General features: G+C 43.2%; 2 protein-coding genes across 4 annotated transcripts in view; one reads left to right on the plus strand and one right to left on the minus strand.

The window, feature by feature from the left end:
• The window catches only part of itga5 (integrin, alpha 5 (fibronectin receptor, alpha polypeptide)), a 53,007-nt gene extending 26,470 nt beyond the window's left edge, over positions 1-26,537 (plus strand). Inside the window, exons 13-31 of one of the 2 annotated variants that reach the window (XR_007571271.1) lie at positions 270-461; positions 549-594; positions 1,875-1,988; positions 3,241-3,296; positions 3,706-3,863; positions 4,716-4,853; positions 8,514-8,581; positions 12,660-12,810; positions 12,940-13,032; positions 14,919-14,998; positions 15,138-15,218; positions 15,322-15,427; positions 15,807-15,965; positions 17,184-17,291; positions 20,617-20,730; positions 21,361-21,462; positions 21,571-21,693; positions 22,720-23,855; positions 23,967-26,537. Coding sequence is in view for 1 of the 2 variants with exons in the window: in XM_050065287.1 (XP_049921244.1) it covers positions 270-461; positions 549-594; positions 1,875-1,988; positions 3,241-3,296; positions 3,706-3,863; positions 4,716-4,853; positions 8,514-8,581; positions 12,660-12,810; positions 12,940-13,032; positions 14,919-14,998; positions 15,138-15,218; positions 15,322-15,427; positions 15,807-15,965; positions 17,184-17,291; positions 20,617-20,730; positions 21,361-21,462; positions 21,571-21,693; positions 22,720-22,803 (1,973 nt within the window). In the remaining variant the exon portion in view is untranslated. Of the gene's footprint in view, positions 1-269; positions 462-548; positions 595-1,874; positions 1,989-3,240; positions 3,297-3,705; positions 3,864-4,715; positions 4,854-8,513; positions 8,582-12,659; positions 12,811-12,939; positions 13,033-14,918; positions 14,999-15,137; positions 15,219-15,321; positions 15,428-15,806; positions 15,966-17,183; positions 17,292-20,616; positions 20,731-21,360; positions 21,463-21,570; positions 21,694-22,719; positions 23,942-23,966 lie in introns of those variants that run through there. The other variant, XM_050065287.1, reaches the window with a different exon arrangement.
• rapgef3 (Rap guanine nucleotide exchange factor (GEF) 3) overlaps positions 25,318-27,888 on the minus strand; it is a 43,254-nt gene continuing 40,683 nt past the window's right edge. For both annotated transcript variants that reach the window (XM_050065289.1, XM_050065288.1), the window contains one exon: positions 25,318-27,309. In XM_050065289.1, coding sequence (XP_049921246.1) covers positions 27,191-27,309 — 119 coding nt within the window. In that variant the 3' untranslated portion in view covers positions 25,318-27,190. The remainder of the gene's footprint in view (positions 27,310-27,888) is intronic.

Consider the following 27,888-nt stretch of genomic DNA (forward strand, 5'->3'; position numbering starts at 1 on the left):
AGCTCACCCTTAATTTGCTAAAACTTAAGTTTATGACCAGCCAATCTAATGACATGATTAGCCTCAGCTGTATTTTGTGTTTACTGCTAATTTGCAAACCTATCATTTATGCTCAAGTATAGCCTCACAGAGCCGCTGGCTGTAGACCCTAAGTCTCGATACTAAAAGGAATGTTTGACCTTATAATATTGGCTACTTTCTCTGTTAACCTCTGCACATCACCACTGTGGCTGCAGTCTAATATATTTCCTCACTTTTGGCTTTGGCAGACGTGGCTATCAGCTGCCCGTTTGGAGGAGAGGAACGGCAGGGACTTGTCTACATCTATAATGGATACTCAGAAGGACTCAGGGAAAAGCCATCTCAGGTGATCACTGGCCAGTGGGCCGCTGGGAGTATTCCTGCCAGCTTTGGATTTTCCCTCAGGGGTGCTCAGGACCTGGACATGAATGGATACCCAGGTCAGTGAGGCAGGAAGAGTGCAATGACCATTGTGCGCTCTTAATCTTTTTGGTATGTTGTCTAATTCTGTTCCTGTCTTTCCTCAGATCTCATTGTCGGTGCTTTTGGTGTTAGTAAGGCAGTTCTATACAGGTATGTTGCTTTGAATAATTTTACAGTTTGACATTGTGGGAAACATGTTTATTGGATTGGCTAAGAAAATGAAAACTCATGTCTACGCTAGATGGACAGTTAGCTTAGCTTAGCATAAAGACTGAAAACAGAGGTAAACAGCTAGCCTGGCTCAGTCCAAAGGTAAAAAAATATAAAAATTTGTTGGTAGGCTGATTTTTTTTTTTTTTTTTTACCTTTAGGGAGGGCTAGCTAGCTGTTTCCAGAATGGGGCCGAGTCATAGCTTTGCAAATCACAAGTGAATCTCAAGTCTTTGTACTCAAGTCTTAAGTCAAGTCCAAAGTCTTGAATTTTTAGTTTTGAGTTGTAAATAAGTCACAATACACTCATCACCAAATTTGTTGCCATTATAATAAAAGAATAATGATATATTACATTTACAAAAATCATGGACGCTTTTGAAACTTGTATTTATTTGTCAGCTGTTAGGCTAATGTTGGCTAAGCATTAGCTCACTAACTTTGTTAATATTAGCCTCAACGTACCATTCTTTGGGCAACTTCAAATGTTGTACAAAGTTGGAAGTTGTTATATCTCCAGCCACAATTTTCGGCCCGCACATTTTGGATACTGCAATTTTTTTTTTTGTTGACCACTGCGTAGTTTTTATATGAGAACGAAATTATCTTCTGCATCATTTTTTCCAGCTGGCCCTCAGTAATGTGATGTTAGTTCTTCATGTTTCTTTCCTGCAGCTTGATTGAATGTGGCCAACTGGTTCAAACAAAGTGGATCATCTGAGGAATCAAGTGTAGAATTGCTGGGAATGAATATTGTTAACAGTAGTTGATTTAAGAAAAGAAGGCAAATTCATTTATTTGATTAGAAATACTTTCTAATTGATGGGCTGAAGAGAAGGTAACAAGTATTTTCAAGTCAAAAGGCTCATGTCCAGTTGAAGTCATGAGTCATTGGTATTGAAGTCCAAGTCGAGAAGTCTTTTCAAGTTGAGTCTAATTTCATCAAATTTGTGACTTAAGTCTAACTAGAGTCCAAGTCCAAGTGACTCCAGTCCACACCTCTGGCTGTTTCCCTTCATTTCTAGTCTTTATTGCTAAGCTTAGATAATGTCAGCGTCTCTTTGACAAACATACATGTGATAGGTATCGATCTTCGTATTTAACTCTCGGCAACTGCAATAAGCATATTTCCCTAAATGTCAAGCTGGTCCTTTAAGCCAGTAAAAGAGAATATTTAATCTTTGCTGACTGAGTCTTCAATCTACACTCTTTACCCACAGATCCCGCCCAATCGTCAACACCAGTGCCTCTCTGACAGTTTACCCCACCATGATCAACCCTGAAGAGAAGAACTGCATCGTCACCAGTGGAAACACCAGCATTCCTGTTTCCTGGTGAGTGTTTAGCATGTCCGGTATCAACCCTCAGCTTCCTGTGACTCTGCTTCAGTACTTCTCTGTTGGTATTTTGTTTGACCCCTCTGCCAAAAGATGGGCTTCCCCACTTCCTTCACATGCATAAACACTCCTATCCTGGCAGGAAGTTCTGATAAGCAATATCCTGTCTATCAGCATTCACGGTTTTAAGTTGTATCGAGAGCTGCTCTTATCTGACCCATTTTCAAAATGTCTTCATATCACACTGTTTCTGTTGAGGAGCAGAGGAATAACATGCTGAATAGCAGCATTGTTAGCCTTTTTTGGCCTCCACCAAATGTGCACAGCCAGAAACGGGGAGAGGAAACAGACGACGGTTGCTCGCTGCTCGACATGGTTGACACCGTGCTCATGTGTCTGCTTTCGCCCCCCTTTCCAGATCCTGATCCATAAAGGAAACTCTTGTATACACATGTGTCTTGATTACACTACGTTGCCTGGTGATGAGGAGTTTTTGGTGGGGGTGAAAGGAGAGCACAAGGGATAATGGGAGGGAGCGAGGGAGGGGAGGGGCTGGAAGGTTTTTTGCTTTGAATGAGATATTGTTTGGTGGTGGAACACAGCTGGGAAACATCAGGACACAGAAGGAAGTCCTTGTACACTGTGTCTTTCTGTCTCTTTTTTCACCTCTCTTCCCTTTCCTGTGTTTTTTTTCCGACAATCTCTCCCTTTTTCCTTTCTCACTTCTTCCAGTGTTTGCTCTGTGCCTCTTGTGTGGGTTTACTAGTAAAAGGATTGGGGGTTTTGGGGTTGCAGACTTTTGGACAGCAGCAGCATGTTGTGCAGCTGATGTCATGGGAGAGAGCTACAGGCTTATATAGACAGGCATTGACTGGTCAGCACTGAAACCTGAGTCCTCGCCCAATTTCACCCTTCTTAACTCCGCTATTCCTTTTGTGTGGGGGGGCTGTGTGTGGAAACGGAGACACACTGATTTATCAACTTGGCTGGCGAAAGCGGTCGGATGCCAGCATGTCTCCAAACATTTGGCATTTTTTTCATATTATGCATCGTATTCCCATTACGTCTCGTGCCTTGTAATGTGAACCATGTAAGGAGCTGACACCAGAAAAATGGGCCATGAGAGAAAGTGAGAGAACAAGCGGGGGCAAGTGAGGTGTCCTTGTGTGCACAGTGTATTTATACTGAATCTCTGCCATATATGAATATGCTTCCCTCATCATGCCCCTGTCCCTCCTGTCCAAAACAGTGTCAACCTGAGTTTCTGCATATCTGCCGATGGGAAGCACCTACCAGACATCTTAGGTGAGCCAATTTTCCACATCTGCACTTTATTACTAGTAAGGAAACTGTTGAATAGCCACCAGTGGTAATGTTTTAAATCCATAACACGTCTGTAGGTTAAAGTGTTTTGGCAGCTGATGGGGATTTTTGGATTTTGTTATGACAAAGAAGGGAGTGCAAAAATATCTTCTGTGATCCACCTCTTAATGATCAAACCTCTTCTGTGCTCAGTCTCCTTCTATATCAACCCCTAGTTATTATCTCTAATTACTCCTTCCCTTATATACAAGTGTTCCCCGTGCCTGTTAAGTTACATTGACTACATTGTGTGTGCTTCGTAGGCTTTATGGAGGCCTTTTTTTAAACCTGTCATTACGTGACTCAAGAACATTCATCATGCCGTGAATGCTCATTTGTCTGTGTGTTCCAGATTTCCAGGTGGAGGTGCAGCTCGATAGCAATAAACACAAGCAGAAAGGTGCAGTGAGGAGGGCTCTGTTCTTGGATTCCCAGCAGCCCTCGCTCCAGAGGAGTGTGAGAGTGCGGCATGGCGAGCGTGTGTGCAACAACACCAAGATCTACCTAAGAGTAAGCCCTCTTTCTCACTAGTAAAAAACATCTATGACAGTTATTATTTCGTCTGAGACTGAAAGGGACAGTTCACATTTTTCCTCTTACCTTAGATTGTTTGGTGTGAGTTGCAGAGTGTTGGAGATAGTGGCTGTAGAGATGTCTGCCTTCCCTCAAATATAATGGGACTAGATGGCACTCGGCTTGTTGTGCTCAAAGCGCCAACAGCAGTGTCTCTTTCCAGAAATCATGATCCAGTATCTCCAGATATTCCAAAGACCTTGTTGTGAGCAGTTTCATGCAGGAACTATTTTCTTTCTACCGAACTACACCTGCCAGCCGAATCAGGAAGTGTGCATGGACAAACATTATTGGCATCCTCCTTGGCTGAGCTGTTATGCTAGCTAGCTCAGTGGCGTTTGTATATATAGTTCCTATATACAACTCCTAACAACAAAGTCTGTGGATTATCTTGAGTAACTGGGTCATGATTTCTAGAAAGAGACATTGCTGTTGAGTTTTTAAAATGCGTTTTTTGGCGCTTTGAGCACCACAAGCTGCCGAGGGCCATTCAGTTCCATTATAAGCCAGAGAAGGCAGATATTTCTACGCACAATATCACGTAAGAGGAAAAGTATGTATTCTTGATTTGGGGGTGCACTGTCCCTTAAGCCATTTCGGTAATCATAATCACTGACAAAAAATGTGCAATAAAAACAGTTTTTCTAAAAAATATAAAGCAGCAGCTGTGGCTATTTTTTGTGATTATGCTGTGTACCGAAATCCTGTGATATTCTTGCCCAGCAGATTCTCACTTTCTGCACAAACTGCATCTGACTAACACCCTGGTATGCGTTTCTTTGACTGCAGGATGAGAAAGACTTCAGAGATAAACTCTCCCCCATTTATGTGGCCTTGAACTTCAGCTTGGATCCAAAAGCTGCTGCCGACTCCCACGGCCTGCGGCCCATCCTCAACTATCAGACCACCAGCGTAATTGAGCAGAAGGTATATTGACGTGCATTACACTCTCCCTATCTTCTATCCAGCACAGTTAACTAACCCTGGAGTGATCTACAGGTCTTCTAGCATCAATATATGGTGTGGCAGTGTTCTTTAATAACGTACATATGGTTCTTAGATTGCTTTGGCTCATTCTCACTGAGCTGATGATAAGAATATCCGCCGATATGAGTAATCATACCCCGTATCACCAGCCAGCTACTCACTGGCGTTCTCCTGTCCCTGATGAAAGAGCCTGTTCTTTTTTAATGTAAATTCTAAACTACTCCGCTGGGAAGAGGTCCAGAGTGTCTGGAAAGCTGTTTTTCAAAATGAAAATGTGATGCATATGTACAGTGGAGTGTTTCCCCATCCCAGCAGGAATTGTTCTCAGCCTGCTTGGCTGCGTAACGGTACATAGGTGACTCGTTCCAGAGCTGCAGACACAGAAGGTTGGTTGATATTTCTGGGTGGGGCACAGTCGGGCTGCTTGCCCATCTGGTTGAAATCTTGCGGCGTTTTGCCAGTTTTCCTCTGGCAGTGAGTTAAGTTGGCTAAACATGTGGGTATCCTTTCAGCTGTGGCACGGCGTTCACCATATGTGAGTTTAGCAACCGGATTGTAGCGTTTGGGGAATGGCAATCAGCGTAGTTTTATCTCCCCCTCTTTTTCTCTCTCTCTCGTGGTTTGTTTCTATCTTGTTGGATCAGGACTTGAACCCTGTCATTGATGTCCTTCCTAGATATCAAAGCTGTTGGGGCCTCCAACAGATGTGGTCTATCGCTGAACCAAGACCTTGAGACGAGCCTGAGCTAAACATCATCCTTAAACCTGGAAAAGCCCCTTTTCACCAAACACCCAAAGAGGGCAAACCTGATCTGTTTGTGTGTAAAAGGGAGAGTGGGAGTAGTGTCAGACTGCCAACACATTTCATTAATCTTACTTTAGTCTGTGTTAATGCAACAGTGTATAAATGGTGAGGGGTGGCTGTTATACCGCAGCCTTGGCCTTGATCAGACACACGATGCCCTATTGATTCCCACATATGCTCTGAGAATGCGTGGCAGCCCATGTAACATTTCACGGACTCTGCCAAGTTCCTACTCTCTTCAAGCTGGAGTGAGAATGAGAGATGGTTGATGTGCTCGGCACAGTCTCAGTCTCTCTCATCTTAACACAGTCCACATGTTTCTATAAGCAGTTAAGACATTATGATGGATCTATTAATTGCAATTATTCTCAGATCTTGTACAAAAGCATTTGTTTGTGGAAAACCAGAAAGGATCCCAGTTGTTGTCACCTTTTTAGAGCTTGGAAATGGCTGCAATGGTGCATCAATGCCCTCATTGTTCTTAAAGGGGAACTACGCCCATTTTTAAGATTAACACATGTTATTCCTGTGGTCTAAGGCGGTCCAAAAATATTAGTAAGCATGAACAAATCCAAAAGTGACAGTGCTAAATCTCACTTTGGTGATGTCATAGGGTATAAAGTCTGGTGCTGCTCCATAGACAATGAAATGGGTAAGATGTTCTAGATCAGTGGTTCCCAACTGATGGGTCATGGTCCAAAAGTGGGCTGCAGGTCCATTCTGAATAGACCGCAAGTGACTCATGAACATGTCAAGTTTGTAAAAACACACATTATTTTGAAGTACAGTGAACTTTCAGCACAGAGCTTTTATTTTGAAGTGCCTTTCCCTCCGAATCAACATCCATGTAAAAGGTACAGCTGGCCAGAAGACGCTTTGACAACATGTTATGTGTGCGACCCCCTGGTGGGAGATTTAAAAAGCAGGTGATAGCAGTTAGCAGCTAACTCGAAGAAGAAAGACAGTGGCAGAAAATATCAGTAAAATTAGGAGACAATGAGCTCTGGGATCTCCTTACCCTCCAGGCATAGGACGAGATCAGCGCCATATGCCAAGGACGGTAACTGATAGTTAGTACCATGTCATGCCGTTGTTATTGTTTAAAAGGAGCTGCTGATGTTGGGTGTCGTGGCTTAGTGGATAGAGCAGGCACCCCATGTACAAAGGCATTGTCTTTGTTGCAGTGGCTGTGGGTTTGATTCCAGCCTGCGGCCCTTTGCTGTGTGTCATCCCCTCTTTCTCTCCCCCCTTCACACTGTCCTGCCCATTAAAGACATTAAAGCCCCAAAAAATAATCTTTAAAAAAAAAGAAGAGCTGCTGACGTGTATGTTATATTTCACACTTGCCATACCGTCATGCTCTCTAAAATCACACACTGGAGCAACATGTTGCCAGCGGTGTTTGATTCTTTGTTAAAATGCCAAGGTGGTGTAAAGAAGGGACTTCATAGTGCCCCTGTAGAGCAACCTCTATGCAAAAAAAGAGTTGTCTATAGAGCAGCTCCAGACTTTATACCCTATGACATGACAAATTTGAGACTTCCGTCTTTGGTCTCTGGCTTTGAGAGAGAGTATCTCATGTGTTCTAATATTGATTGGACTTTCCCAGACCATGGAAAAAACATTTTGGAATTCATAATTTGGGTGGTGTTCCTCTTAAATATAATTAGATCTGACCAAATGAGTGGGAATTTGATTAATGGATTCCACTCATTTTGCCAAGTAAGCGTTTTGATTTCAGTGCCCTCATTATGTCACATGCTGAGGTCAATGTTGTTGTTGTTGTTTAACTACAGTGACAGGCCTACGAACGCCGTTCTCCTGCCCTACACAGACATACAGAGTGCACATGTGGCCAAGTTAGCATGGTGGTTACCATGGTGTCCATAATTAGAGCCCCTGGATGGTGTAATGACAAGGGGGGCGCTTGGCTCTCTCTAATCTCCTCCTCTATTTCTATTTATTATCCTCTTCGTCATGAGCATCATCACACTGTCACAGGCGCAGCGGGATGCAATTTGGCGATCCGCAGGGCTTTCCCTGCCGCTGCCCTGCCACACGTTCAGCGGTCGTCCATTTATCCTGCAGTGTTTCTTTTCCTTTCTTGTGTTTCCCTCCACTGTAATCTCTGAGCCCCCACTTCTGCTTTTCAGGTCAACAGAGATATCCCATGTCTCAGTAAGTTTCCCTAGGCTCCTCCCTCTCCATATGATCATATACTGCTGTGGTTCGCTGGGTGGCGTAGCGTGTGGTAAAAGCGTGGTTTGCCACATAGCGCTGTGATGTGGGACGCTGGTGAGAGCTGGGAGCTGGCAGCTTTGTGCTCGAGCTCCACAGGAGTATGTCCTCCGGCACTGCCTCTCTGGGGCCGGACACTTCCTCCGTTCATCATTTCCTTCGCTCATGCCGCAAACAGAAAGCATGTGTGTGTGCAGGCCGGGGACAGCTGGTTCAGGTGGTGTGTGTCTGCGCCTGTCATGATCTCACTGAGTCAGACATTGTCCCTCTGAGCCACAATAGTGTTTGTAACTGTCTGATGATGCAGTGATGATGTCTTGTAGATAAGGGGGACTGCAGTGCAGGTGTGTGTCTGTGTGAGGCTGGGGTGGAATGTATTAGTCATACCACATGTCGCATCTTGCTACACTCATCCTATTGTCTCCCATAAACAGATATTTGATTCATCCTGTGCGCCTAATTCTCTTCACGTGTAAAAGAAGTGCATCTATTGTATGATTATTACAGTCTACATCCCCCTATTAAACCTTTTATAACCCCTTATGTTCATCCTATAGGCTCAGATTCTGTTGGACTGTGGAGAAGACAACATCTGTGTTCCTGACTTGAAGCTTGCAGTTCATGGGTGAGTCTCTTCATTTCCTTGTACATTTTCTAAACACCCCAGAGAGTATGGAGAGTACATGGCAAAGTGTGAACAGGGTCACTGAACTCTTCACCTCCACTGTGCAAATGGGACCTTGGATTTGAGTGCTAAAGTGTAAATACAGCTGTTTTTGTTGTTCCGCTGCTTTGTTTAGTTTAACATACCAGAGAGAGCTGTTAATAGCCACAGTGGTGCAGTAGAGTAAGGGAACACCGTCTTCTGAAAACAGGAAGCAGCTCTGCTCTACAGGTGCTAGGACAAACAGTGAAGGGGAAAAGGCAGGAGAGATGAAAGGGAAGATATAGCCATGTTTTCACCTCACACTTTCAGTATAGTACACTTAGAACTGGTACCTAACCCATACAGACATGTACCTAAACCCCAGATCTGTTTTGCATTTTCAGCAAAGACAGTTCTCTTAAATGTAGATTGGGTTGTTATCTGATTACAATCACTGCATCAGTTGTAAGTAGCATAACAATGCAGTGGAACGCCTGCACCTCATTAGTCAAGGTCAACTCCCTCCTACCAAGGCTGTGAATTCATCAGTCACTTTCGCCTTGTATGCTGTGGTCCAGGCTCCAGCATACAAGTCTTCAGGATCAGGCTTGAGTGTTAAGAGTTGCTGTCACAGTGGATGGGATGTTTATAAATGGCAGGTGTGTGCATGTATGACCAATCAGCAGTGGTTGTAGCCAGGTCCAGTGGTTCTGTTGGTACCATCCACAACTTTTGACAGTGGCAACACAAAAACAAACGTTCCAATGTGTCACAAGCTGCTTGGTGGAAATGAAGGTTATGGGAGTTGAGCTCCAGAGTCCCAACCTCGCCTGCTTCTGAAGCCGTCAGGAGCACCCTGCCTTCCACACTTTGATTTAAGAAATCTGTTAGCATTTTTCTCAAAAATAACAGCCTCCTCGATACTCCCTTCTCTGCTCTGTCATTTCGATTTCACATTCCTATATTTATCTACCATCTGCCTCCATTTTTTTTCAATCTATGGCTGATCCATCACACATGGAGCAACCTGCTGTGAGTGCATGTTGGTGCTGCGCTCCATCCAAGTGCAGCTCCAGACATTGAGCCGTAGAAAGTGTGATTGGTGCAATTTGGAATAATAGCTACATGTTTTTGTCTGCAAATTAAGAACGCCTAATAGCAGTAAGAGGGGTTGACGGGATGGCCGTGATTTAGTGGAATTTCATGAGAAAAAAAAAGTATTCATCATTCCTGCAGTGTTGTTTCTTCTCTTCTTCTGCCAAAGCACATAACCTGTGAGACCAAGGGTCTCTGAGGAAAGCTTAAAGGTTTCGTGGTGTTTTCTAATTTTGAGCCTTTGTTTGGTTTGAAAAGTGCAATGCCAGTTAGAATCAGACTACGGTTGAGTCGCAGGCTGGCAGAGAATCAGCTTCACAAATCGTCTCCCTCTTGCTCTCCTGCTCTGCTTTATGAGAGCAAGCTAATTAAAAGCGTCTGTGTGGCCCAACATGTGGAATTTCTCATTGTTCTTAGCTGCGCAGAGAGGTGGAGGGAGTGAGAGAAAGCGAGGGAGGAGGAGGTGTTTTACAGTCCTACGCTCTGTTATTAGGCATGTATGACTTTATTGCCACATCGGAAAAGTTTTCATTTAATGGAGAGGCTTTGTGAGATGAATCTAATCGATGTGTTTTTCACAGCTGGACTCTAAATAAAAAAGATGTGCCAAGCGCGAAGCCTGAAAATGTATTCGTTTCATTAAAGCAACAGCAATTTATTGCCCCCTCTCCTGCCAGCAAACCCAAACAAAGAATGTCATTGTTTACACACAACAGCGACTTCATTTAACCAATATCACACGAGAGGGAGTGCTGTTGCCCGCGGCCTCGTGCCTACGATCGAATCACAGCTGTGCTGGTGTTCAGTACATCCAGTGGTTTATGAAGTACCTAAAGCCATACTCGGGTAAAAGTGCAGATATTTCACCAGAAAATGTCTTTTCGAGAAGAGAAAGTCAATTATTAGAATACATTTAAAGTCAAAGTCTTAAAGTATTTGATATTTACTGTACTTACATTCATTCATTCATTCATTCATTCATTCATTCATTCATTTTCCGTATCCACTTATCCTGTTGGGGGCCATGGGGAGGCTGGAGCCTATCCCAGCTGACATTGGGTGAGAGGCAGGGTACACCCTGGACAGGTCACCAGACTATCACAGGGCTGACACATAGAGACAGACAACCATTCACCTACAGACAATTTAGAGTCACCAATTAACCTGCATGTCTTTGGACTGTGGGAGGAAGCTGGAGTACCTGGAGAAAACCCACGCTGACACGGGGAGAACATGCAAACTCCTGTACTTGTATAACAAAAGTAATCTTACCAGTATTGAAAGTAAAAGTACAAGTAAATGCTGGTGATAAAAAGCAAGCAGATAGAATTATGAAGTTTATTTCATCTTAACATACACACCACCTTAAATGTGGGGTGTGCATTCCACTTGAAAAATGACTGGAAGGATTTAAAGAAAACCTTTGACTATAAAGGGCTGACACACTACAGTGGAGCAGTATCTGTGCAGCTACCTGTCACAAGTCTCCTTGAATTATAAACCGCCCTCTCTGGTGTGGGACGCCATTTTCTGCCTCCATCATCAGTCTCATCATCTAGTGGGATGTAGTTGCTAGCATGTCACATCTAATCTGACATGCAGCTTGTGCTTGACTAGAAATTGAAACTTTAAGAGCAGTTGTTTGCACTTGCCTTTATGTGATTAACTTATGCTCGAACTTGCAGGCTAGGACTACTGATTGTTAGATTTTATTTTTAGATTTTACACCTTTAGATTTTATTTTGTAGTCATGAAGTAACGCAATTGCCTGGGACATAGAAATACATAGAAACTGAAGTAAAAGTGGAGTAAAATGCTTTAACTTTCATAGTTAGAAAGTTATTGGCGTAAAAGTGAAGGTTGACAGAAATATAAAAACTCAAATAAAGTACAGAAAACCCCCCAAAATGCAAGAAAGCATTATTACTTTATTATATTACACCACTGATTACAGCAGCACTCCCTCTCATGTGATTTTGTTCCTATCCAACAGTTTTACACGTGCTGTTTATTAGTTACCAGCTATAAACAACACCAGCTTATGATTTATAATTATTTTTATATTTACATTAAATAATTTATTTCACTCAGCTTTCACTAATATATCCACCACTAGGGTACCCACTGCTCACCTGGTAGAGAAGGCACCCCATGTACAAAGGCTGTGTCCATGCTGTAGCTGCTGTGGGTTTGATTCCAACCCATAACCCTTTGCTGCATATCATCTTTCTCTCTCCCGCTTTCACGCTAGCTTGCTACTCTGTGTAGATGTACATGTTGCCACAGGCCAGCTACCTTGTACCATCCTACAGTTATCTGTATGTTTCCACTTATGTGCAACCAGTGTAAGAGTCTGCTGACAGATGCTATGATGTCATATGTGTGATTCTGATGAGTTAACAGCTTGATCAGACAGTATGTTGCAACAACAGCTGATGTCATATGAGCACACCTGGAGGTTTGAAGTGGAGCATCCAGGCTTCTTTCCTCCCCTTAATCCTCCTCTGACGACTATTCATTATTTAACTCAACTGTTATTGGTGGAAATATGATCATCTTTGTGGTGTAAAGTTTATTATAATGACCATTAATGTAGGGTAGTTACTTTTATTGACGGTTTACATCAAAGGGGAGTGATAGAGCCACAATTTAAAGTCCCAGTGATGGGGCAGCCTCTAGCTCATCTGGTAGATTGTGCGCCTCATATAGGCTGAACTTCGAGTCTTTCCCTTTTCCTGTCAATCTCCAGCTGTGCTATAATGAAGCCAAAAAGCCCTAAAAAAATCATTCAGTCATGTTGTACTCTACATCAGCACCAGTGGAATGCCCCTTGTCCAGTCAAATTACTTGTTCTGAACACATTGCTCTATAATCACATTTATTTGTCTAAGGAGTGCTGACACCATTTAACCTGACCGTTGACCCTGTTACTAATCACCTTTTTGTTTTGTTGGCTCCTCAGGAACAGGAAGGAAGTCTACCTGGGCGATGACAACTCGCTGACCTTGACTTTCAATGCCAGGAACGAGGGTGAGGGAGGGGCGTATGAGGCAGAGCTGTATGTGGTGCTGCCCCCAGAAGCTGACTACAGCGGTATTGCACGCAACAATGAGGTGAGTAGAGATGCACAGTGACAACCTACAACTTCCTGCAATTAACATCCGTCTCAGGACATGATTACAGCTGTTAATGATTGTCCGTTGCTGTGGTTTGACTCAGTCCTCTGTCATCTTGTTTCTCAGAGCCTGGCTCAGCTGACCTGCAGCTATGAGACAGAGAACCAGACCCGATACCTCAGCTGTGATTTGGGCAACCCGATGAAGTCTGGTACCAGTGTAAGCTCATCTTTTGGCAGTATTTTTTCCCCTTCACTCCATGTGTGATGAGTTAAAGGACTGCAGGATATGGTGCTGTGGTAAACAGTTGACACAACATCATGATTTCCTGCTCTTTGTAAGACACAAGCTGCATGTCATCCCCAGGTTGGGTGTGAACAGCACAGGAAAAGTCACTATGTGTTAGGAAATGTTGTTACAGGAAGCACAGACTCCATCTGTGCCCTCAGCTCCCTGCTGGGCAGAGTTCCCCTTTTTAATGATGCAGTCACAAGCTGGCACGCTTTTAATAGGTCTGTAGAGGAAAACCAACGACTGCATTTTAACTGGAAAAGATAGACAGACTTCTCCATTTTAAAAACAGTTCCTGAAAGCTGCTCACTTGTTCTTTCGGAAGATTGTAGCACTATTGATCTGATGTGTACGAGAGATAGCTCATGAAAAAAAGTAGATGCAGGCAGACTTAATGTAAAAATAGATCTGGGATTATAGATAAAGAAAGGGCAAATTAAGGCCTTATTTATTATAGGGGAACTCACTTTTGATGAGTGTTGATCTACATAAGTTAAAGAGCCATGCAACATTTACTTTTTTTGTAATTCAAATTTTCATTCCTTTTGCATTTTGATAATGGAGAGATCTGATGAAATCAGTGAGTTAATTAAAGAAGAAGAGATTTTAAACTTACTTCTCCTGAGAAGACAAAGAGAGGGCAAGAAAATGAAATGTTTAGTGTGTCCCTTGAACCAAAGAAGGGAGATACAGAGTGAATATGTTTTGGTCCAACAAATGCAGGACTGTTTGATGATCTAGTCAACTGGATTCTGCTCTATGTGGCTCATGCCGCGACACAAAACTCCAGTTCAGTCAGGAACACTAATTATATTTGGCGGTATGGCTCTGTTGTGGGGCCTCTCTGCCTTTCCTCGGGCCTACACAGAAAGCGTCTTCCAGGCACCTACGTGGAAAGCCTAAAGCAGAGAGAGCACACCTGTCTGCCCTTCCATGTGCAATCGAGGAAAGCCGGAGGTAGAGAGCACACACACGTCCCTGCCCTTCCATGCGCCTACATGGAAAGCCTAAGGCAGGGAGAGCAGCAATAAAGACCCCCAGGAACAGAACAGAGCAGCATCAATGACAAACAGAAATGACATTGATAAGTCAGACACAGCATGAAAAGGAGGAGCTGGGGTGGAGGCAGGTTGCAAAGTGGCTTGCAGAGGAAGCAGCAACAGTAGGCAGACCAGAGCAGTTTAAATAGGGCGCCCTGAATGAGATTCGCCAATTGGTTGCATAGAAAGGAATCATGTGATCTATCAGCTGACTCCCTTCCATCAATAAGCTGCTCCATCAGTTTATTGGGCTGTTTGAGATCAGCTGGGATGTGAGCTGAGCTTGACATTGTGTTCTGCCTGAACTAACGCTATACTCGTGTGTCACAGTGGCTGACAAACAAGTGTGTGAAAAAAACAAAAAAATTTAGGTGCGCAACATAAAAAGAAAGTACTGAGTGACACTTTCTATTGAAAATTAGTCATTTCTGCTGAGTGACACTCATTAAAACTGTCAAGCCCCCTACTATATATCAGGCTCAGGAACTCTCAGCCACGTGTTGGACCTGCCCGCGTGTAACCCATCTGTCTGCGAGATAGATGAGGAGTTCACAGACTGACACACCCAAGAACATCACGTATCTATCAGTGGATCAGATGGGTAGAGTAGAGACAGGAGGAATAGCTGCCTGAGAGTTCTCAACAGTGCTGTAAATAGAGGGTAGATACTTCACATCTCTCCCTTCTCTGTTGCTTGTTAGGTAGTCATAGAAAATATTATGATGATGATGATGATGATGATGATGATGATTAATGTGTTGGATCTCTTTGCAGCTGTGGGCAGGTCTACGCTTCACAGTGCCACGACTGAAGGACACACACAAAACTGTTCAGTTCGAGCTGCAGATTCGCAGGTATGACCTGATGTCAGCGTCCAACAGATTTGAGAACAGTTCATAGAACATGTGGGGATCTGGTTCAGCTGACTTAATCTCCACAACCCTCAAATGATGTCACCTAATCAAAATCTTTTTCTTCTCTCTGTTTCCACAGTAAAAATGAGAATAACTCCCACAGCGAGGTTGTGCCCTACAAGCTGGAGGTCGTTGTCCAGGCTGAAGTCATTCTGCAGGGGTGAGTTGAGAGTTTGGATTCCCTCATTTGAACTTGTGGAATTTCATTAAGTCTCTGGTGCCTCCCTCACACATGTTCTCACACCCCCAATTCTCCTTTAAAGCGTGTCTCGACCAGATAAAGTCTTCTTCCCACCGGCCAACTGGAAGGTGACCAAAAACTATGGGGTGGAGCAGGACGTTGGGCCTGCGGTGGAACACATCTATGAGGTAATCAGCCATGTTAGCTGTGCAGACTCACCGGGGCTGAGCAGATTGGGTTGGAAAGCAGATCCTACTGTTCGTAAAAGCAAGTTGACTTCCCATGGCAGCAATGAAGGAAAACCAAAGAAAATGTACTCCAGATTACGCAGGGTGATTTATTCTCAGGCTCTGCTGTTCCACTTTCACATGGGTGAGATTTCACAGCGCTCCACTGTAGGTGACCTATTTGTAGATTAAGAAAATATGTCAGATATGAGAGTTTCAGCATGGGAAAAAATCTGTTGCAACCTCCCAGCTATAACTAAAATATGAAATGATCAAGCTGCTTTTGAAGTTTTCTAATACTTCATATACTGACGTTTCCTATTTCATTTCCTTTTTCCAGCTGGTGAACAACGGGCCCAGCCGGATCAGTCACACCCTACTGGAGCTGCGCTGTCCCCTCAGTGTCCAGGGTCAAAACCTGCTTTACCCTCTGAAGTTCTCCACAGAAGGCCCCATCAACTGCACAGCTGATAAATACATGAACCACAAACGCCTCAAAGTAAAGCTCAATCCCATTCCTTATTTTTTTTACCCTTACCTCTTGTTTTTGAGTGCCCCTTTGCTCCTCGGGACAGAGTTTTGAGGGGTAGTGGTTGAAACATTCCCCTATGAAATGGGACAACCCTTCAAGACCTTGATATGTCATAAGTATCCTCATCTATAGTGTTTCCGTAAACAGACACAACTATGGCAACAATGACATTTACCATTTATTTTATGGAAGTAGAAAAGCATGGATGCTCTTGGTTTGTTCACAACATAAGTCACAAGTCATCAAATAAAAAAAGAACACAACTTCATTACCAGGCCACTTGTGGTGCTCTGCAGGCTAACGTTAGCAACCGGTGCTCCTACCCTGCCACTCTGCTCTCATATTAAAGGAGCATTAACAAGTGAAGCAACTTCACTGCGGGACTTCAGTTAAATTTTGAGCGTAAGATGCCATCAAGGGGGGGAGAACTCTATTTGGAGGGCCATGTATCCCTGACACTTCGCCTTACCCCTCTATCCCAACATAATCAGGACACGCTACCCCTAGACATTAACATGCAAATGAAGGGGTAAGGGCTAAATGGTAGGGGCAAGGGGTGCATTGGGACAGAGCCTAAGTATCTCACATGCAGACGCACACCTCTCAGGGTCAAATGAGGCTGTATCAGACGGTTCACATCTCCCACCGATTCCCACTCGCATGTATGATTAACAGTTGGGCCCTTCCGCTGGTAGGCCCACACCCACCTCCTCCTCCCAGCTTCTCAGCCCCACCCAGGACACTTACCCCACCACCACTTTGAAGATCCAGCTCTTCCCTGTGCTCAGCACAGCTTGATGAACCACCTCACCCAGCAGCTCACTCATTTTCAACACCCAGCGACACGCCCCCCTGATACCGAGCTGTAGCTTTGGGAGCATTTCACTGCAGTTGTTTGTGTTTACATTTTACGTGACAGATGTTTTGCAGGGTTGGGAGTGGTCATCTGTCTTAGCTGTGATCTAATGTTTTTTTTTCCCTGGTGAATTGCTAAGTACGGTGAATTTCCACGGGAATCCATGAGGAGCAGAGCTCACATGCTTCTGATTAATGACAAATGCCTTGGGGTCATGCTAACATTAGGTCTTATATTGACAGAAAGGGTGGTGTGCTCTTCTGCCTGTTGAGGTCAGTGTCTGTGTTGTCCTAATGGGTGTTGTGTGTGTGCTCTCTCTCCTCTTTTAGCTCCAGCCCACGTCCACAGAACCACCTATCCTTGCTCTGAAGGCACACGAGCACCGCATTGAGAGGAGGGACGTCCACAGGAATCCACTTGCTCATTTGACTAACCTGGTAAGACGCTCACAGGGGACCTATTAAGCTTATTTTTTAGGTTCATACTTGTAATTTGGATTTGTGGTACAACATGTTTACATGCTTTAATGTTCAAAAAACACTTCATTTTGCTCATACTGTCTGTGCTGGAACACCTGTATTCACCCTCTGTCTGAAACTCTATGCTTAAGCACCCGTCTCTTGAAGCCCCCCTACTGAAAAAGCCAAGTCTGCTCTGATTGGTCAGTGTTTCCAGGTCTTCCAAACCTCAGTGTCTCATCATTGTAGCTGGGGAATGACTGCAACAGAGTATAATGGCACTCTCTTTCGTGAAAAATCATTGACTGATTAATCAAACTTTTCATTAGCGAACATGTTTCAGCAGCAATTGACAACATTGGCATTAAGATTATGTTTCCCAGATCTTAGCATGTAGCTACATGTAGCAGTGTACTGCTGCAGTACTTGCAGCCAGGAAATGACTGTAACAGAGCACAGCGGCACTTTCTACCGAGGAAAATCACCAATAAAAGCTTCTAATCACAACTGGACACGTTTAAGCAGGAATATAATCTGAAACTGGAGAGAAATTAACAACATCGGCAACCAAGATTACATGTTTCCCTGACGTTAGCATGAAGCTACATGTAGCAGTATAGGCTACATAATGTAAACACTCGCAGTAGCGATGACCATATTAAAAAAATTGTCACCAGCTGATGTCATCTTAACTCGAAAGCAGAAAAAATGGAAACAGAGTATTAAGTACGTTCTGGAGTCTGAGGTTTTTGCTCACAGGGATACTTTCACATACATGTACCTCATTATTTGAAACTTTGGTCATGTTTAATATGAACATCCAACAACGTAACATCATATATAAAGAAAATGAGGAAGAACATTAGGCTATAGGTCCCCTTTAAAGAGGAATTGTCATGTTCTATAAATACATGTTGTATGGATGGATGAACACCATCAGGCCAAAGTCTAATGTAATAGGTGACTTGAAAGTGAGGGAATGAGGAGCGTGAGTTTACAGTTAGAGGTTAATGTGGTTACGGCGTTACATTCGTGTCACTAACAGCAGGTCAGGACCAAGTGCTGAGAACAAAAACAGAAGGTTTGAACAATATATTTTATTGCCTGAAGTGTGCAGGTCTGGATCTATTTTGGTGACACTGCTCTTACATGAGGCTCCTGGGATTGGGTAATTAGGTTATGATGTCGTTAAAAGGGAGGGGTCAGAGGGCACAGGCTTGTCCCGTTGTGGTGATTAACATTAAAGAGCCTTTAGTAGTGGTGGAGGGGTGGAGAGGCTGATGGGAATGGGAGGCTTTTTGTCAGTGATGCACTGGTGACTTCACAGACCGCTCTCTAATTTTGGGTGTTGTGAGGCCCCGAGCCCCCACACAGTGGCCCCATTGATCCACCCAGCTGCAGGTAGCTTCTCTCTCTGCCTCCCTCTGTGGATACCTGCTTCCACCCAAAGAGGGCTTTGTCTGTGTTCCTGTCGCTCCTAACCGCGCTCGTTTATCAAGCATGTCCAATGACACGCCAGCATGAAGGACCCCATTCTCTTGTTTCGCCTGTGTCTGCACTTTTAGTTTTTAAGCTCAGGAGGACAGACATCGCTGTTCAGAGTGTCTCTTGATCAGAGTGTGTTAGTGTTAAGTGATGCCTGGGTGAAGCTGTCAGCCTAGGTCATAGTGTGAGAATTTAAAATGACCTGTGCTTAGTCTTTGAAGAGCTGAGCTGTGCATAAAGAACAAAGGACTGGCTTTAACTGCACTAATAACCAGAAGGCATTCATAATGACTACAGTACCTCAAAATTTCTCATCAAGCCGTAACTAATAGCTTTATTAATGGTAAATTCATAAATGATTAATGCTTTGATGATCTGTTAAAAGGCGTTGCAGAACTATTTAGGGGTTGCCAGGTTGTGATATATTTCTCTGTGATTCAGGTGTTCATCCTGCAGCAGGACACTTGTCATTTTTAGTATTTTAATCAATCAGGAAGGTCCTCTGTTTGAGCGCTACTGGAAAAACCTGCAGAGAATCTGGACCACAGTCTAGTAATAAACAACTTAACATGTGTAACTATAGAATTGATGGTTTATTAGAAAGTGTGCAAGCCAATATACTAACATTAATGACTGCAGTATTACCTCATACATACAAACAAAACTAGTGCTGGTTCGGACTTGATTTGAGTCTTTCTTTTTACGTTTTACGTTGTACGCTTTTGTTGTCAAAGGATGGATGGGCAGTTTTGTCATTGCTTGTGGATGTTTCTTAGTGATTGTGTTTGCAATGCTTCTCCTAAAGCTGCAGCAAATTTTCACATTTAAGAAGCTGGAACCAGCAAATGTTTGACATTTTTGCTTGAAAAATTTTAACAATTCCAAATAGTTGCTGTTTAATTTTCTTTCAATTGACCAACGGATTGATCGACTAATCATTGGTGCTCTGTGACTGACTGATCGGTTACTCCACTAATCATTACAGCACTTTTTCCAAAGTGTCAGCCTGTGCAGGCTCTGTATCTACAACAGCTGTACAGTAAGGCCAGTTATTCCATGAGTCTGTGGGAACAGCCTCCACACCCCCGAGCTCCAGATCTTGACCACGTAATCCCACCAGGGAGGATATGTGGGACTTGGGTCTGAGGCATCTTTGGCACTGGTCCACGTTCATGTCATTTCCATAAACCTAAGTGATCCCAATGCCCTGGAGCATTGAGGAGCTCCACCAGGAGGAAGTGGACTGATTCGCCCCCTGTCTGTCTGAATACTCTCATTAAGTCTGTCTAACGCTGAGCCTAAGGGAACCAGGCGGGGGCTCTCTTATCCTCCTGTGTTTGTCCTGCTCGGTGTAATAAGTAAACTGATTCGCCCTCCCGCAGGAAACCAGCCGAAACCTCTCGGTCTGGGGGTGGTCCAGCTTCAGCACCACCTCTATAACACAGTGTGTGCATGTTCTTAAATGTGAAATGTGCCAAGCTGCATTATGGGGATCTAATTAGGAATATGTATTCTACAGTCTTGAGAAAAATGGGTCGGTTTTAGTGGTTGGGCAGTAATGTGGAGAGTGGTGCATGCTGCATTTTTACAGTCTCATGACATTCCTTCAATCTAATTTGAAGCAGGCGTGGAATACTGATCATAACATTGGGCTCTTTGTTATATTTATTCGACCTGCAGCATTAGCATGGTTGTTGGTTGTCCTGCCCATATCTGCCAGACCAGTTTTCACTTTTTCCTGTATGAGTTACCCCTGTTGGCTTGACTTATTAAGCATTTAATTAACATTGTCTTAACTGCTTTCTCTTTGTTTCCATAGTCTTGCTCTAACACGGAGTGCTGGGCGCTCCAGTGCACCGTGGGTCTGCTGGAGAAGGGGACGACTGCCATCCTGAAAGTGCGCTCCCGCGTCTGGGCTGAGACCTTCACTGAGGTTAGTCAGAGATGACCCCTGTCATGCAAACTCACCAGACATGTACTGCACATGAGCGCATTAGTGTTCCCACCAGATGACAGAGGCATGGCAGAGGAAAAGGCTGTGCACTTTACTGTAGATTAGTCTTTTCCCACCAGTGCCTGTGTATTTTCTCATGTCAGACTGTGGCAGGAAGTAAGAAGCCATTTTTCATTAAACCATCAAAAAAGAAAACACTGAGAGTGAAAACCTCAAATGTGCGGCAGGCACAAGGTACAAAGCTGCAGTAGTCAGTCTCATATTGGTTTGTGTTGTTTCTGGATCAGATCTTAAGGCTGCAGTCTCGCATATTTGCCTCAACAAATGGGACGACAGTTGCTGACTGAGACTCTAGATTACAGATTGCAGTTTCTACGTGTTTACATTTGTCATTCTGTCTGCCTGCCATGTCTGAGCTACACACAGACTGTTTACCACCCCCTGCATGCAGTAACACAAGGCATATGTGTGAATGTAAAATGCATTATCTGGTATCACAGCTGCTCATAGGAAAGGAATGCTGAAGGGATTGTCTTTGTGAAAGCTTGCGGTCTGTGTCGCCACCTAGTGTGTAATTGACAGATTGCATTCTTGTGTTCATTCCTTCAGAGAGCCTACAAGCAGTATGTGCTGGAGTGCCTGGCCAGATACAGTGTGGAGAAGATGCCTTACGCCATCCTGCCCAGGCATTATCCCAGTGGACACAAAAAGGTATTTTAGATCTTTTGTTTACTCATTCCAGAGGGCCTGCTTCATACAGAAGTATTATTTTAATTTTCTTTGCTGAATTAAACTGACAAACTGAGCTTTTGTCCTCAGGTGGTGACCCCAGTGGTGTGGAACAAGCCAGATATCGAGAACTCAGTTCCTCTGTGGATCATCATCTTGGCCATTCTGGCTGGTTTACTGCTCCTGGCTCTGCTCATCTACGTCCTGTACAAGGTCAGTGCTGCTGTCAAACAAGGATTTAAAGGTCCAGTGTGTAGGATTTAGGAGGATATATTAGCAGAAGAGAAGATAATATAATAAGTATATTCTCTTTAGTATATTACCACCTGAATTTAAGACTTGTGTTTTGTTTTTTTGCCTTATGGCTGAAATACATGGGGCACGGACATGAATCTTCACATAGGTGGAGTGAAGCAGGGTTTCTTAGCTTGTTTTATAGACTGTCTTGCAGCGTGTGGCTGCTGCCAGCTTCACTCTGTGTGTATGGAATTTTGCCAAGTGATAATGCACTTGGTTATGCAAGCTTGGAAGCTTATAGGCTGCATTAAGTAGAGCTTAATTAATTAACCGGGTCATTCCTACAGCAGTGTGCATTTATTTGATTGATTTATTTTAATGTGACATGTAAAGACACCCCCAAGGTTGCTTTGTGCTTCGTATTGCCTCTGGTACTATGAGGTATTCATCTTTATTATTTTTAAACAGATTTTGCTCGTTTTTTACACAAATCTATGTAGTTTTTACCTGTTGCAGGGATGCGGAGTCACCAACAACATAAAATGAATGTTGAGCAGTGCAGTGCCCGTGCAAGCAAGCATGACTTTCATGTTCAGTGTCGCAGTTTCAGTTGATTATAATAGACATGCTACGCTGTGGGCATGCTGCGGCAGATGTGTTGCGTCGTGTCTGTGTCCCTTGTATTTTGGCCGTCAGAATGAGGCGTTTATTTATACATAGGTTTAAAGCAGCTGGTCCTTTTGTTTTGGAGAGGAGGAGACCTCTATGGATAATTTGGCTCCTGTTTAAACTTCCTGAACAATGAACACTGAAAGAATTCTAACCAGGAGAAGTTTCAGCTGGTTGCAATCTGTAATCTTCACCACTAGATGCCACTAAATCCCCCTCAATCTCACACACTGGACCTTTAAAGAATGAAATTCCATGAAACTGACTGCAATTAAAGTGATTAATTCTGTGCTCATTTCTAATTTCTGCTTTTCCCCAAATGTTTTCTTCTAGTTCGGCTTCTTTAAGCGCTCTCTACCGTACGGCACCGCCATGGAGAAGGCTCAACTCAAACCACAGGCTGCCTCTGAGGCCTAAAAAGACAAGCGTAGCCTCCAGAACCACAGTACCTGGCCATATGATTGCAACAGAGAAATACGATGGATCATGTAGAGTGGATCAGAAAGCAGTTTGAAGCGAAAGAGAGACCACTGGAACTCCACTGTGCTGCACTAGAGAAAGACAAAAACCCAAAGATCTCTCAGCCAAATGAATGTTACTTTTTTTGTTAATTTATGTCTTGCTTTTTGGCAGGTTGGGATTGTTACCAAATAGGACTTTTTCTCAATGCATCATGGCTAATGTTAGCCACCGTCAGCCTGCGGATGCAGTGAGATGATTTCTTTTTGTGGAGAGTTCTGTTTCACCCCGTTAACTGCCTTATTTTGGTGCTAATGATCTGACGCGCTCACTGCCTCTGACAGGATATGGCTGCATGTAGCTTGGCAGCCAGGAGCTGTGACTTGCGCTGCCTGCGGAGGCCTGAAATTATTCTTCTGGTATCCTCTGAACACAGTTTTATTGACAGAAGATCAGTCAACAGGTTTCAGGTGGAAAAATTAACCTGGCGATAGCAGCGTCAATGTTACCAGCCTGGAAGTTGAACCTTAATCCATTTAATAGCTCTGCTTTTATAACAACATTTAAAGTTTTAGGTAATTTTAACCCTGACCAGCCCGAGGTGTTCCCCTGATTTTTGCCTAATACATGCTGGGATATGCTCCGGCACCCCGCCACCCTGAACAGGATAAGCGGGCGTGGAAAATGCATGGATGGATGTTTCGTAACTGTCCATGAAAAGTATCTCTCTGCCTCAGGTTGTTGGACAGCGCTGGGTTGAGTTGTTTTTGCACTCAAAGGAAATCTACTGATATAATTCCTGAGACACCGAAGACTGACTGACTGACTGACCTTCCTTTGAGTTCTGATTTTGACTCCTACTGATCACTTTGTTTAAATCCTTGTTCATGTTCAGAGTTACCAATGCTGGCATCGTCATTGTTGTGTAGTCGACTGGGATGGGACTGGAACCACCGCAGACCTGTGAAACTTCACATTGTGGTGCTTCTGTCCAAAAAAAAAAAAAAAAAGTGGCGTTCTCCTAAAGAATACTTTACTCAGTTTGAGTCTAGCTCATTCAGCGTGAAGACCACGTGCACGCAAATGACGCTTAGGGGACACCNAAAAAAAAAAAAAAAAAGTGGCGTTCTCCTAAAGAATACTTTACTCAGTTTGAGTCTAGCTCATTCAGCGTGAAGACCACGTGCACGCAAATGACGCTTAGGGGACACCGCAGAGTTGATGCGCCATGGTGTGATGATGTCTTTAACCAAAGACGTGACAATCAGCAATGTTGTAGCTTTGACAGAGAGTTTTAGTCTGAGAGCAGGCGGGACCGTCACTCTTTGTGAGGATCCATTTTCAGCTCACAGTGCGTGTTACTGTGAGATACTGTATTTTTGATTGTCTTTTGAGTAACAGCTGCCCACGTTTAGAGAGAGAAGTGGCTGAAGTCATCCCACTACCAAAAGGCTACAGGGACTGAACATGAAAAATGCTTTGTGTTGGTTTGTTTTATTTGTCATGTACATAGATTTCATGTGCCTTAAATGTAAATAATGTTAGGGGTTAGGGTTGTGTGTGCTTGCATGGATATATGTGTGACTTCATGCATACATGCATACGTGTGAATGGTATATTTATGAATGTTTGTTTTGTGTATGAAACGGTTATTGCCTTTCCCAGTGCTTAGTTTATCCCTATCACCTCTGTAGTTTAAATCATTGAGGTTAAGCCATTCTGCATTAAAATAAGTATTTAACTGATGGAAAGATGGTCTTCCATAAAACTAGGCTGTCTGAACAGTAGAGAGACGCAATTACTTTAAATTTTGGTGCTACATGGCCAGAGAAAACAGAGAAAAAGGGCTGTTGCGTTTGACCATTGCTCGAGAGGTATAAAACCTACAGCTACCATAATGCATTGCGCCGCAGCCTTACTCTGTTTCTGATTGGCTCACCCTAATCAATCTCACCCCTTATGCCTAAAACTAACCAATCCAAACAACGAAGGCAGCAAGTACAAACCAATCAGAGAAAGAGTAGGGCGGGTCTTGACTTCCCTATGCGGTAAACGGAAATTTACCTCTTGTTTGTGGGTGACGTTTGGCCGTTAAGTTATGAGAAACAAAATGGCGGCCGGCTGGTGACAACTCATCTGGGCTCACAGTAAAACGGTAAGCTAAACTGTGTTTCTGTAAAGACCCGAGGCGGCAATTAGGTAACGCGGTACCCGAAACTTAGCGCTGCTTAATTTGACCGTTTTGTCCCATTTTTTTCCCCCAGCCTTCGTTTTACACAATACAGGAAACTGTATGGCGCCAACTTCCGGTTTCGGTATTACAGCTAAACAGTACGCTAAAATATGTATCTGAAGACATTCAAAACGGAAATAGGCAACACAGTAACAGAATCTTGGTTTGTATTTGATCAGCACTGCTTAGTTTTACTGTTTAATTGGAGTTTGGTCTGTGTTTAAGAGAAAGGAGGGGGCGGGTTATTCTCTTGATCCTCTTCCATACTCCTTGTGACATAGTGGCAACTTACCAAACATAGGAAATTGCAGAACCTGTAGTTTGAGCAGCAGCCTTAGAGCCAGCAGGGAGATATTTGCCCTAAGATGGAGGAATGTTTACCACATTTTATTTACATATTATCTAAACAAAGCTGGCTGAAAATCGACACAGTATCTCTCATATATTAGACATGATAGCATCAATACAGTCTGCTCAGGATGGTTTGTGTAACTGCATTGCAGCAGTTCACACACCCTCATTGTAAATCCCCAAAAATGACTATAAGGCAGGATGTCTTGTACCTCTAACAAAGGGATAACAGCTAGGCACTGGGAACTAAATGTTGTTTGGAAGTGCAATATTTATATTCACCCTTTTTTTTTTTAATATTACAGTGCTTTCTTTTGGGTTATGTTTTATTTTGTGACTGAGTTGTGACAAACCAGGACTTTTTGTGTCAGAGTATGTGATAAGCACACACACTAAACCCTTTGTGAGGTTCTGGCTTTTCACCTTCACTTGCTTTCTCACTAAACACACTTAAAGTGTGAAACTTTTTTTTGTTATACTCACCACTTCATCGCTGGACCACTTCTTTTCTTGATCGTGCAGATTTTTTTTATGCCACAGACTGACAAAGAAACACCAGAGCATATCTGAGTTGAGCTCAGGTATGTTGACATAGTTTGATAATTTATGTGCTCTGCTATTGCACCTGTCCAAACACCAACATTGTACTAAACACGTGGTTAACATTTGTTTGCATCATCACAATCTTTTCATATGCTCCCTCTTATTGGCTAGTGATTTATAATTTGTCAGATGGTCCGCAAAATCCCCATATGGTAGTTGATTTAAAACGGTTAACATTGTCTGTTCTTTACTGAACATTTCAACCCATTATTTATAATGACAGGGGATCATTTTACTACTTCCTCCATGGTTACATTCGGAGAAGGCACTGGGTTTTCTTTTCTTTTTTCCCGTCTTAGCCCATTTTCACTCTCCAGGACTTCATACAAGAAGTTGTACATATTTATGACAAGGAGAGTATTTTTGAATTGAAAGGATAACTGATTTGTTGTGAATTTTTTTCACCCCATATTGGGGAGAACATTTTTGTCAGGGGGGGGTCTCTGAAGGTCAATTTTTACCTGTTATGGTTTGTACTTTTAAATAAAATATTTCCCTTTTTACAGACACTTGTGCTTTCATTCAATACACATAACTGAGAAAATAATTTATTTATAAAACAACATTGTATGAAATTATATGCATGTCAGTTAGTGGCCACGTTGCCAAAAAATGATCTGATACAATATATCAGTTTTAATGTGAAAATACAAGTGCACGAAAAACTGACCGCAAGTGACAAACTAAGGCAAAGATAGTATGTGTTCTCGTGGCCCTTTAGTGGAACCAGCAGAGTGATTCTTCCACAGACAGCAGTATACAAAGTGTCACATAAATGAGTTTTTACACCAAAGTCAGTTAAGCTGTGGATGTTGTAACATTTCCTTTGTGAGGGGATCAGTCTCCACTGTGGCACATGCATGGCTGTAAGGCGTTTTGAATAAAAAAAGTGTCCCACAAGTCACAGAATTGGATTCCCTAGTTCATCATTAGAGGTTATTACTGTGCACGCAGCACATTTTCACTCTTGATGCTGTGCTGGGTTATCCATCAATGTCCAAGCTCCTTGAATTAAAGTGACTCCACAGCACTCAGTGCCTCCAGACATCCATCTTAATTAAGTGACTGTGGAAGTTTTGTTCATCCAGCTGCAGTTCTTTCTGCGGTTCAGTTTTGCGCTACAGTTTTGCAGTCTCTGTACATATGCGCGTTGATGTCCTAGCATTCTATTGTCCTTGATAGCTGCGTTAGCTTGCGCTGGTTGTCGATCACTTTCAGGTTCTGAATGTAGTGCCGGATGTTGCAGGGACTCCGCAGAGGGAGGGCGTAGTCTGAGTCTGGAGGAGAAGAAGAAATCAGTTTTGAGTCAGTGCATGTTAAAGTGTTTGTATTGGCAAATCTTCTTTTTGCCATAATGTGAAATTTGAAATGGACTATTGTGAAAGCAAGCAGAGGAGCCATGGCCTCCCACTGATACAATTGCTGGCCCCGCCACCAGACCCTCCTGTTGAAAATAATTGGCCAACCATACTGTCTTAAGGGGCCTTTACACACCAAGATGACAGTTGGCCATTGGTCAGTGTCGGGCCATCTGTAAGTCTGTTGCTCTAGTTTTTGCGTTTTGTTTGGAACCGTTGGTACTACAAGGCCTGTCCATCGCTGAATGAAATTACTCAATTTGGCAGTTCAGCACAGTGGACGAGAAGAGAAACGAAAGTGAGGAAAGCAAACAAACGACTAAAGTCAAGAAGGCATGAGATCAAAGCAAATTTGTTATAGTATGTACATTTTTTTTAGCCTTTGAGTGCTTTCAGAGAAACGTTTTGTAATTATTTGTGTTATGTTCCCTAGCACAAAGTAAATATCCTTTGTTCTTTTCGACATCAAGTTGTGCTCTTAATTTGCTAATTGGCTAA

Source organism: Epinephelus moara, chromosome 16 (assembly GCF_006386435.1).
Source record: "Epinephelus moara isolate mb chromosome 16, YSFRI_EMoa_1.0, whole genome shotgun sequence".
Taxonomy (NCBI): domain Eukaryota; kingdom Metazoa; phylum Chordata; class Actinopteri; order Perciformes; family Serranidae; genus Epinephelus; species Epinephelus moara.